Raw genomic sequence first — 12,032 nt, 5'->3', positions numbered from 1 at the left:
AAACGTTGAAGGTAGACCATGGAAATCTTGAATTGATTCGTCAGACGGAAGTGGCGAGATTACAATGAGCACAAACATTGCTCAGTGCTTCTCGTGCTCCCACTCACAGAACAAAGGACAGTTAACACAATTATACATTTGATATCAGTAAAACACTCCTACCAAGTCTGAATATGGCATGACTGAAAGATTCTGTAGCCTTTCACAATATAGGAAAGCTGGGTCCAAATCGAGCTCATCCAATAACAAGTTACTGCTTATCTCTGGGGCGTCAGCTATTTTTTTCAATCTTGGCTTCTTTATGGCCTTGAAGAAGCACATGTTATTACTGCAGGCTGCCATCTTAATGTCTTTATTGAAAAGACAACCTGTCCTCCATGTTGTGTTTCATATAATTTACAAAGTCATTCAGACTTGGCACCGAGCCATTCTTTTGTTCTACTAGTCCATGCTTTTGCAGAAGAACGACTCCATTTTAGATTTGACTATTAGATTTGACTATTAGCTCTTTCAGTGTCACTGGTAGATGGGGTGGTGAAGAAGGCTATTAGTGCATTTGCCTTCATCAGTAAAAGTATTGAGCATGACAGTTGGGACGTTATATTACAGTTATACAAGTCGTTGGTGAGGCCACGTTTAGAGGACTGTGTTCAGTTGTGGTCAGTGGGGTTGGGCCGGCTGGACCTTTATTCCTAGGAGGACAGGAGGTTGAGGGATGATCTTATAGAGGTGTATAAAATCATGAGGGGAATTAATAGGGTGAATGTACAGTCGTTTTCCCAGGGTTGAGGAATCAAAAACTGGAAATCGTAGGTTTAAAATGAGTGAAAGATTTAATAGGAACCTGAGGGACAACATTTTCACCGGGTATATGAAACAAAGGAGGTATTTGAGGCAGGTGCTATAACAGCATTTAAAAGATGCTTGGACAGGTCCATCGATAGGAAAGGTTTAGGGATGGCACAGTGTCCAAATGGTAGAGTTGCTGCCTTACAGCACAAGGGTCCTGGGTTCGATCCTGACTATGAGTGCTGTATCTCTAAAGTATAAAGGATATGGGCCAAACGTGGGCAGATGGGACTAGCTTAGATGGGGCATCTTGGTCGGCATGGGCCTGTTTCCTTGCTGTATGACTCAATGACGATGACTCTGTGACCTTGACTGGTCTTTAAGTTGACTGGACTGTGGCTCACATGCCATGTTCCATCTTGTTTTTGTAAAGTATCAAGGTAGCCATTTGTCAGTGTTTTGGCACCGTATTTAAACACTCACCGTAAATTAATAGATTAAACCCATCTACAATCGGTTTGGACTCTGTTTTATTCTCTCCAGGTCTGTTCAGTTGTCTCCCTCTTTTTCAGTTTAAATATCTTGATGTCAGGAAAATTCAATAGCATGTTACCTTAAACAAGTTGACAATAAAATGACTCTTCTATATGTTGATGTTTATTGAGTAAAGTTCATCGCATTATTAAAATAATCCTTTATTCCATAATGGTATCCAAGTTCAACATTAAATATTCTATTACAGCCAGAAATATTGCATGTTCTGGGTCTGTCTCATTTTGATGCCCGATCATTCTATGTAACGAAAGAAAAGGCAACTAAAAGTGAATTTTCAAATGGGTTGAGCATTTTCTGCACAGCTGTAAAGGGGATGGGAAGGAAGGTGTAGGGTGCAGGGGAAGAGTCTCGGAAAAGTTGACATTCTTTTAATTACTTTCCAGAAGTTATTAATTTGTTGAATTTTTTTCAGGTCCTGGAGAAGTCTCTAGACATTTTCAACATAACATTAGCAAGACAACAGGCACATGTTGAGGTAATTCTGAACATGAATCCTAATGAAACTACTCTGTGCATTGGTATCCATCATAGTGCTATTCCATAGACTGTTTCATTGTAGCACTTGGTCCTTCATGCTGGGTGTTCCACAGGTGGGTATCCCCTGTTCTTTTAAAAGTCATCCGATTCTGCGCTAGAAACCTGATGCTTCCCCATCTTTGAATCAGCCCGCAGCTTAGGTGAAGGCTCTTTGTGTGGGTGGATGTGTGGAGCACTGGATGTTCAACCCTGTGATATTATGCCCACGGCCACACCCTTGGTGGCTAGATGAGTTTGGGCTGTTGTTGAAGACTGCTAGAGCCGGCTCTGTGTGTCATAGACTGCCCAGAGTCTAGTTTTTCATCAATCTGTTTTACTGCTGCTGTCTCGCTCTCTGTTTGTTTGGTTACACAGCTTCTGCCCAACTTACACACAATATGGGCAACAGGAAGGGCCGGAGTAGCCAGTCTACCAGCACAGAAACATTGTCAGTAATGCATCTGTAATTATTCCATAAGTGAAAGGAGACGAATTAGGCCATTCGGCCCATTAAGCCTACTCCGCCATTCAATCATGGCTGATCTATCTCTCCCTCCTAACCCCATTCCTTTTTAGTACAATTTGCTTTGGCAGCCTATTCCCTGGAAATGCACCCTGTTAGCTAAACAAGGTACCAGGTCAACATTAACTCATTCGTGCTATTTTGCTCTCAGGTGATCAGATCAGGACACAAGATGCTGGGCAAGAAGGGAAAAGAGAAGCAGAGTGGAGGCTGGTTCAGTAGCCTCTGGGGAAAAAAAGAATCCAAGAAGGATGAAGATGAAGATAAATCTGTACCAGAAAGTTAGTGAAACACTACCATTGTGTTTGTCTTCACTGTGAACCTAGCTAATGTGATCTTTGTGACCTTTCAGAGATGGTAAAGCCTGCGCAGATTGAAAACAAGTTTCAACTTCCTCAGTGACATTGTACGAGAAAGTCTGAAAACAAGTGTTTATGGACATAATGTTCTATTTCTTGTGCACCAATTAGTATTTTAATGAGCAGTAGCAACGGTGGAGATGGAGCTAAAGTTCAGGTGATTTAGACTAACTAATACAAATCGGATAATGAAAGATTTTGATTTGGAGAGAGCACACATAATGCTTGTAATAGGATGGATCGAGAGAGATTGAATGATCTGGCTAAGAGGCAAGCTCCATGCAAGGTCCACATTGCAACTGCTCTGCAAGTAGCAGGTAACACACACGTCTCTGTAGCGTAATATACTGACCAGGTAACACACCTCTCTGTCGTGTAGTATACTGACCACGTAACACACCTTTCTATAGTGTAATATACTGAGCAGGTAACACACACGTCTCTGCAGCATAGTATACTGACCTGATAACACACACCTCTCTGTAGCGTAGTGTACTGACCAAGTAACACACACCTCTGCTGCATTGTATACTGACCAGGTAACACACCTCTCTGCAGCGTAATATACGGACCAGGTAACACACCTGTCTGCTGCATGGTATACTGACGAGATAATTTGCCTCTCTGCTGCATGGCATTCTGACCAGGTACCACACCTCTGCTGCATAGTACACCGACCCCCTGTAGCACTGATTCCATTTGTGCTTTTGTTCCTGGTAACATGTCCTGTGCAACCCAGAAAAATGTGTGAAAGAACATTTAGTGGCTCAACTGTGTTTTAGGGATAATTCTTCAGATTTAGCTTGTTTCCCCCCCATATCCTTTGCTCTCTTGTGGCTAGCCCTGGAATTTGCTCAAGTTCTTACCTATCCAACTTTCTATCCTCAAAGTAAATCTTTTCACATCTATCTTCATATCATGTGTCCTTGTGTCTTCCAATTAGTGCCTGACTTCTTTCTGAGGGGCAACTTTGAGATTGCTTTGTAGTTACTTTATAACTGCAGGTTGCTGTATACTCAATGTTACCTGCTTTCAATACGCTGACGATTCTGTACACTTGCAGGCCAAATAATGGGTTTCACTCTGTAGCGGCAGATGTTTATATCGTTCAATGACTCCCTCTAGCCGTTAAGTGGACTACATGGTTAAGGGGAATGTCTTTGTACGCATGCAAGCTCTCCGTCGGGGACCTTCAGAGCTTCTTCACAGATAAATCTTCAAAACACAGTCCTTTGATTAATAAATTCTTTATTGTTGATGAAAAACAATAAGGTACATCCAAACTTCTTCCGACTCGTACACTATAATCTTCATCGAACACCAGCTTATTGCATTAAACATTAGAAAACTCCTCGTGTCTCCGTTACACTTCGCAAGGTCAAAGGGTAAACCTTCCCCATGCTCGTTCCAAACTAAACTAAAAACTAAGCTTCTGCACAAGAAACTTAGCTCCAAACACGCCCTAAAATACGTCATAAATCCCACCCACAATATAACGGGCAGTCTAATATTTAAACTCACGTGCCATAATCATTGACACACAAAACAAGCCAAACGGCCACTATACACTCCATTGCTTGTAAGCAGGTGTTTACTTTGTATGTTTTTTTTGTTCGAACTTTGATAAATATAGTTAGATTGGCTTGGTATTTGCTAATATCTGTTGTTGATTGACCATAACTAGGTATTAATGATCTCTTGACGACTGAAGAAAAGACCAAGCTGTACACTGCCATTGGATACAGTGAGAGTTCCCACAACTTGATCTTACCCAAAGAGGTGCGTCTTTTGACATACAGTTCCCTCCATAATGTTTGGGACAAAGACCCATCATTATTTATTTGTCTCTGTACTCCACAATTTGAGATTTGTAATAGAAAAAATCATGTGGTTAAAGTGCACATTGTCAGATTGGATAAAGGCCATTTTTACACATTTTGGTTTCACCATGTAGAAATTACAGCTGTGTTTATACATAGCCCCCCAATTTCAGGGCACCATAATGTTTTGGACACAGCAATGTCCATGAAAGTCAATGAAAATGGTCATGTTTAGTATTTTGTTGTATATCCTTTGCTTGCAATGACTGCTTGAAGTCTGTGATTCGTGGACATTGCCAGTTGCTGGGTGTCTTCTCTGGTGATGCTGTGCCAGGCTTGTATTGCAGCCATCTTTAGCTTATGCTTGTTTTGGGGGCTAGTCCCCTTCAGTTTTCTCTTCAGCATATAAAAGGCCACTGTTGGCTGGACATTTTATGCAAGGAAGCTTTGAGTAAGAGAGAGCTCAGTTCCTGATTTCACACTTCAAGGAAAGAAGAAGGGGCTGCAGGGAGTCTGACTCTTGAGCCCTGTGAGTGTATTTCCCTCTTTGGGATGTGAAATTGTGGTGTTTAAAATTGAAACTATTTATAATTGATGAATGAAAGTACTTTGAATCCTGCAACTTCCAATCTACGAAATTTGAATTTTTGCAACTAAATTTGTTCCATGTTTCAAATTTATTTTCCTATGTTTCCTGTCGTGGGGAATATCATTTTTCCTCATTGAATTTCCTAGAATTATTGTTTTTAATTGGTGTGTGCAGTTTCCTATAGTTTCCTATTAGTTAAATCATTCGGTGCCATTGGAAAGCTAACAAACTTTGATGGGCCTTTGGTTAAAGAAAGGACATTTATAAAATCGATTCATATCTTGAATTCCCATAATGTTCACAATAAGTTTCTTAGAGTTGAAAATTCATTGAGCTATCTGCAACACATTAGGGAATCTTCAAAGTTGACTCTTGTTTCATGTAGAAAGTGGAACTGATTCAAATGAATCCTGGCATCTCTAGTTCTCTAATCTACTTAAGTATATTTAGCAGCTCTTCAGCAAATTCTATACCAGAAACAGTCATTCCATCTTCATGATAAATAAGAACAAAGAAAATTAAAAAACAGGAAAGAATTGGGTTTTACATTTTACTTGCAGCCAATTCCCCGTAAAAACAATCTAAAACATGAACATGGAGCATCGAACAAACAGTACAGCACAGGAACCCTAAATGCCAATATCGTATCTGCTTCCACCACCACCCCTAGCAATGCGTACCAGGCCCCCAGTGTAACCCAGGCCTTATGTTTAACCAAAAGGTTTGCTCCACACATTTCCATTAAACTTTCCCTCTCTCTCCTTTATAGTTATGCCCTCTAATGTTAGATATTTCCACCCTGCGGACAAGTTTAGTGTCCACCCTATCTATGCTTCTCATAATTTTATATACTTCTATCAGGTCACAGTGGCGCAGTGGTAGAGCTGCTGCCTTACTGTGAATGCAGCGCCGGAGACCCCGGTTCTGTCTGTACGGAGTTTGTATGTTCTCCCCGTGACCAGATTGGGGGTTTTTCCGAGATCTTCGGTTTCTTCCCACACTCCAAAGTGGTACAGGTTTGTAGGTTAATTGGCTTGGTTAAATGTAAATATTGTCCCTAGTGGGTGTAGGATGGTGTAAATGTGCGGGGATCGCTGGCCGGAGCGGACCCAATGGGCCGAAGGGTCTCTATCTCTAAACTAAACTAAACTAAAAGGTCTCCCCTCAGCCTCCGACACTCCAGAGAAAACAATTCAAGTTTGTCCAATTTCTCCTTACAGCTAATATCCTTGAATCCAGGCATCATTCTAGAACACCTCGTTTGCACCCTCTCCAAAGCCTCCATAACATTCCTGCAATGGGGCGACCAGAACTGCATGTAATACTCCAAATGCGGCCTAACCAAAGTCCCATAAACCTGCAACATAACTTTCTGACTCTTATAATCAATGCCCTGCACAATGAAGCATACCAGTTCTTTACTACTCTATCTACTTGGCGATATGGGTCAGAGTTCTGCAGGTAGAGCTGGCAAATCATTTTTAACCCATTCTTGATTTCTCGCTGTAATCTTCCCAAATAGCATCACTGAGAAGAATTGTGATATAAATAATTTTGACATTATATTTGGGTTTTATTTATTGGGAAATTTGGAGATGTGTTGTATTTAACAATGTGAATGAGCTAAACCTAAATGGATTCTGAGATTGGTGGCTTTTATCTTTTTAAAAGATAATCTTTGAATCATTGAAAAAAGTATCATTTGTTGAATCATTGAATTGAATCATTGAAAAGAGATACAAGGATTAATGTTGAATATCTTTTCTAATTTCTGGATGCTACAGTAGTCCCATTTTAAAGACCCTTCAATGTGTTGCTGATAACCCGATGGTTTGCAAACTGTTAATTATCATCAACAAATAAGAAATGTTAACCTACAAACAAAACAAATAATTATTGGTAACAGGGGCAAAATGTATAAACACGACCATTTTGTGGTAGATGTGCTGGGGGGATGGGGAGTTTACTTTATTGACACCATTTTGATCTACAGTTGTGCAGAGAGCCTTTATTTGAAATTGGTCCATGTATTTTAGTCAGATAGCTTTCTGTCTTTTGTGTTATGGATCTTTATTGCTTTACTCTTCGTGGAAATAGTGATTTTGAATTTGAAGTGTGCTTACATCTTGTCATGACTATCTTGCAGTACGTTGCACATGTAATGAGTTTCAAGTTGGTCACTACCTCCATCACCATCCGAGAGGAACCAAATGTGCCAGAAATAGTCAACGTGCAAATCATTGATCTAAGTACGAGTGTATTCCAACGTCCTGGAGCCCAGGGTCTCAAGTAAGAGCTTGTTTTTTTCCCCCCATTTTAGATGGAATAGACAGAAAGTTAAGCATGAATGTTCGTTCGTAAGTCATTGGAGCAGAATAAGGCCATCCGGCTCATCAAGTCTATTCCGCCATTCAATCATGGCTAATCTATCTTTCCATCTCAACCCCATTCTCCTGCCTTCTCCCCATGACCCTATCATTCATACTAATCAAGAACCTATCAAATCCACTGCAAAAATATCCATTGACTTGGCCTCCACAGCCTTCTGTGGCAATTAATTCCACAGATTCACCACCCTCGGATTCCTTCTCATCTCCAATCTAAAGGCCCTTTATTGGTCCGAGACTGACATCTTCTCCACATCCACTTTATCCAGGCCTGCATGGTTATTGAAGTAGCAATAGCAAACTGCGTTTGGTTAATGTGGATCTTTGCTATTTCATTGAGGATTTGGATCCTTATTTCCTGAACTGGTGAAATGATGTCACGACATACTTCAATTGAAGGTTATTTGGATTTCCAACAACTTTACTGAAATATCAGTACCACAAATTGGGCACATGATTCAGCTGTAATTTTATTGAGAGTTCAGAGGAGGATATAATGATGCTTCAGGGAGATATGGACATGGTACAGCGCGGGGGAATGGTGAGTATTTGGATAGTGTTATAAGGTCCCTAGATGTACTTGTATACATGTCACTGAAGGTCAATATGAAAGTATGGCTGGTGATTAGGAGGGTAAATGGTTCATTATAACGAGAGAGCTTGAATACAGCAGTAAGGAAGTCTTATTACAATTGTATCAGGCTTTGGTGAGACCGTATCTGGAATATTTTTGCCTCCTTGCCTGAGAAGGAATGCACTTGCCATAGAGGAGAAACGGCCACAGTCCACGAGACTGGTTCCAGGGTTGGTGGGTTTGCCACATGGAGAAAGAGCGAGAATGTATTCTCCAGCATTTAATATGAGTGAAAATCTTTATTGAATCTTAAAAAATCTTTAAAGGGCTTAATCAGCTCGATGCAGAGAGGTTGTTTCCCCCGACTGAAGAGACAAGGACCGAGGGCAAGCTTTGAGAATAGGGCAAGAAAAGGTCTTTTGCTGCAGTCTCCTGGCTAGTTGCCAGAAGAATGAGGGATGTAATGCTGAGGCTTTATAAGGCACTGGTCAGACTGCTGACCAGTCTAGGACCAGAGGCCACAGCCTCAGAATAAAAGGGCACCCCTTTAGAAAGGAGATGAGGAGGAATTTCTTTAGTTAAAGGTTGGTTAATCTGTGGAATTAATTGCCACAGATGGCTGTGGAGGCCGTCAATCGATATTTTTAAGGCGGATATTGACAGATACTTGATTAGTACGGGTGTCAGGGGTTATGGGGAGAAGGCAGGAGAATGGGGCTGAGAGGGAAAGATAGATCAGCCATGATTAAATGGCAGAATAGATTTGATGGGCCGAATGGCCTAATGTAAGTAAGTATGTAGGTTTATTGGCCAAGAATTCACATACAAGGAATTTGCCTTGGTGCTCCGCCCACAAGTAACAACATGACATACAGTGACAGTTACGAATCAGAAAACACTAAACATTAATAATAATGAAACATTAATGATAAAACACCATTGATCAAGCATGTGAACCAACAAAATACCAGATCAAAGGGAGGCTACAGGTTTTCTGGCTGTTGAGTAAAGCAACTACTCGTGGATAAAAACAGTTTTCATGTCTGGCTGTGGCAGCTTTGACAATCCGGAGTCGCCTTCCAGAGGGAAGTGATTTAAAGAGTTTGTGGCCAGGGTGAGAGGGGTCAGAGATGATCTTGCCCGCTCACTTCCTGGCCCTTCCAGTTCATCATTGGAGGGAAGGTTGCAGCCAATAACCTTCTCTGCTGATCGGACGATTCGCTGCAGCCTCCAGGTGTCGTGCTTGGTGGCTGAGCCAAACCAGACCATGATGGAGAAGGTGAGAACAGACTCTGCTCCAAGAACTTATGAACTTATGAAGAGTAGCAAAATTGGGAATTGTAAAGTTTCTGAGTGAACGGGTTGTTACAAGCTTGACAGAAAAAAAGCTTTTGCATTGCCTTTTTGTGTTTGCAGAGTGGAGGCCAGACTGCATCACTGGTATGTCACTGGCCTGAAACAACAGGGTATAGTTCCATCTCTCTTGGCTTCTCTTGGTGGCACAGAGTCCTCTTTGCTCAATGTCTGCTTTGAGATGAACCCAGAAGGAAGCAATGCAGATCAGCTGTTAAATGTTCAGTCTCAACCTGTGGAGCTTATTTATGATGCCGTAAGTGTTGATCCTATCGCATGTTTTGGGTAATTTTTTCTGGTGAAGTGTCTTTCTTACATTCAATGTAAAATGTTTCAGGAAATTAGACATGCCTGAAGTGCTGTCTTTGTTGGAAAATAATGGAGAGCAGATGTGAGCTCATGAGCCAAATAATTTCCTTTTGTGCCTCTGCAGTTCAGTAATAAATAAAAAAAGCAAGTATCCTTGATAACTAATTCTGTTCCGAAATATACTAACGTCACCCCAGAGTCTCCCATTACCTGAGTCTGAGATAACAACATAGATTGCAACTTGATTGCAACTCATATGGCAGCACCGTGGCTCAGTGGTAGAGTTGCTGCCTTACAGCACTTGCAGCGCCAGAGACCTGAGTTCGACCCTGACTACGGGTATTGTCTGTACGAAGTTTGTACGTTCTCCCCATGACCTGCGTGGGGTTTCCTCGAGATCTTCGATTTCCTCCCACACTCCAAAGACGTAGGTTTGTAGGTTAATTAATATAAGTGTAAAATTGTCCCTAGTGTGTTGGATAGTGTTAATGTGCGGGGATCGCTGGTCGGCCCGGACTCGGTGGGCCGAAGGGCCAGTTTTCTCTAAAACTAAAACTAAAAACTAAAACTAATCTGTTAGAATCTTTTATCCATGCCTTTGCTATTCCATTGCGTTTATGGTTGTGTTGCTAACCACATCGCAATAACTTGTGTGAAGAAACCTGGCAGTAAAAAAGACATTATGTCCAATTGGAAAAATAACTTTTTAAATAAAAACGTTTTACAAGACATGAACAGAACAGTGTACGCGTCATTACACTGGTGTTTTCTAAATCATACCCAGAAAAGATATTTACTTTAATTATCACATTTTGAAAGACACAACATTACAGATGTCTGGAGAGCAGCAACGGGAATGATCCCAGATATTAGAGATGAGTTGGAAACAATATTAGATTGGCTTCAAACTATTGTTCCTTCAGCAAGGATTAGGAGAGAACTTCACAAAGTTAAAGTGTTAAATGCCAAAGGCAAGGTGAACCCTGACAATTTGTTAGGTTAGCGAATGTGTGCCTCTTTAGAAACGTGAAAATAAATTAAGTATGATTAAAGGATAAATATTTTACCCTGTAGATAACAAAGTACAATAGAATTGAAGAGTAAGTATGCTCAGAGTTCAGCTGGTGAGCATCGATTGATCAAATGACATTTTCTCATCCTTCAGTTTTTAATTCATTGATTTATATATTTATAGTTATACAGCACAAAGATGCCCATTAATGCTAATCTCATTAACCTGCCATGTTCCTTTAAACATTTCCTGTCCACTTGCCTGACGGAATATCTTTTAAACGTTGTCATTGTACCTCCTCTGGCAGCTTGTTCCACATACACTCTACCTGCTGTGTGAAAAAATCACCCCTCTGATCCCATTTATAGGTTTCTCTCCCACCTTAAACCTGTTAGTTTATTTTGCCCAATGCGAGTCCCGTCAATTTAGGTTAGTACATTAAGATGAATAAATGAATACATTAATATGTAAGATTAATACATTACTGAGATTAATCTCATCACTTTTTGCAGCGAACAATAAACAGTTTGGTGGAGTTTTTTCAGACGAACAGAGGACTCGATCTTGAACAACTAACTTCAGCTACTTTGCTAAAATTGGAAGAATTCAAAGAAAAGACTGCAACAGGTAAATGGCCTAAATGTATTTACATATAAACAAAATTAAACCACACCCTAATGTGATTGAATTTTTAAGTACAAAATGCACCCATTCTCTGTTTTAATAATTACTGTTTGCTGAAAATTATTTTCCTAGGCCTGTCATACATTATTGAAACTCGCAAAACTTTTGATATCCAAATCAATTTTAAACCGTCCTATCTTGTGGTTCCCCAGACGGGTTTCTACAATCCAACGTCAAACTTATTGATTTTGGACTTTGGAAGTTTACAGGTAAGTTCATTGCAGGGAAAACCATAAATCATTGGAGTAGAATTAGGTCATATGGCTCCTTGAAACTGTTCCTAGAACTGGGGTGGCATTGTGGCGTTGCGGTAGAGCTGCTGCCTTATGCCCCTGTCCCATTTAGGAAACCTGAACGGAAACCTCTGGAGAATTTGCGCCCCACCCAAGGTTTCCGTGCGGTTCCCGGAGGTTTTGTCAGTCTCCCTACCTGCTTCCACTACCTGCAACCTCTGGCAACCACCTGCAACCTCCGGGAACCGCACGGAAACCTTGGGTGGGGCGCAAAGTCTCCAGAGGTTTCTGTTCAGGTTTCGTGGGACAGGGGCATTACAGCTCCAGAG

At 40.9% G+C, this 12,032-nt stretch overlaps 1 protein-coding gene across 3 annotated transcripts in view; it reads left to right on the top strand.

Annotated features, from left to right (window-relative positions):
- The window catches only part of vps13c (vacuolar protein sorting 13 homolog C), a 294,729-nt gene that overhangs the window by 62,422 nt on the left and 220,275 nt on the right, over positions 1-12,032 (top strand). For all 3 annotated transcript variants that reach the window (XM_033014961.1, XM_033014960.1, XM_033014962.1), the window contains 7 exons: positions 1,757-1,819; positions 2,535-2,664; positions 4,427-4,521; positions 7,298-7,440; positions 9,529-9,721; positions 11,299-11,413; positions 11,543-11,679. In XM_033014961.1, the coding sequence (XP_032870852.1) occupies positions 1,757-1,819; positions 2,535-2,664; positions 4,427-4,521; positions 7,298-7,440; positions 9,529-9,721; positions 11,299-11,413; positions 11,543-11,679 (876 nt within the window). The remainder of the gene's footprint in view (positions 1-1,756; positions 1,820-2,534; positions 2,665-4,426; positions 4,522-7,297; positions 7,441-9,528; positions 9,722-11,298; positions 11,414-11,542; positions 11,680-12,032) is intronic.

Source organism: Amblyraja radiata, chromosome X, assembly GCF_010909765.2.
Source record: "Amblyraja radiata isolate CabotCenter1 chromosome X, sAmbRad1.1.pri, whole genome shotgun sequence".
NCBI lineage: Eukaryota > Metazoa > Chordata > Chondrichthyes > Rajiformes > Rajidae > Amblyraja > Amblyraja radiata.
This window is presented reverse-complemented; position numbering and strand designations above follow the sequence as displayed.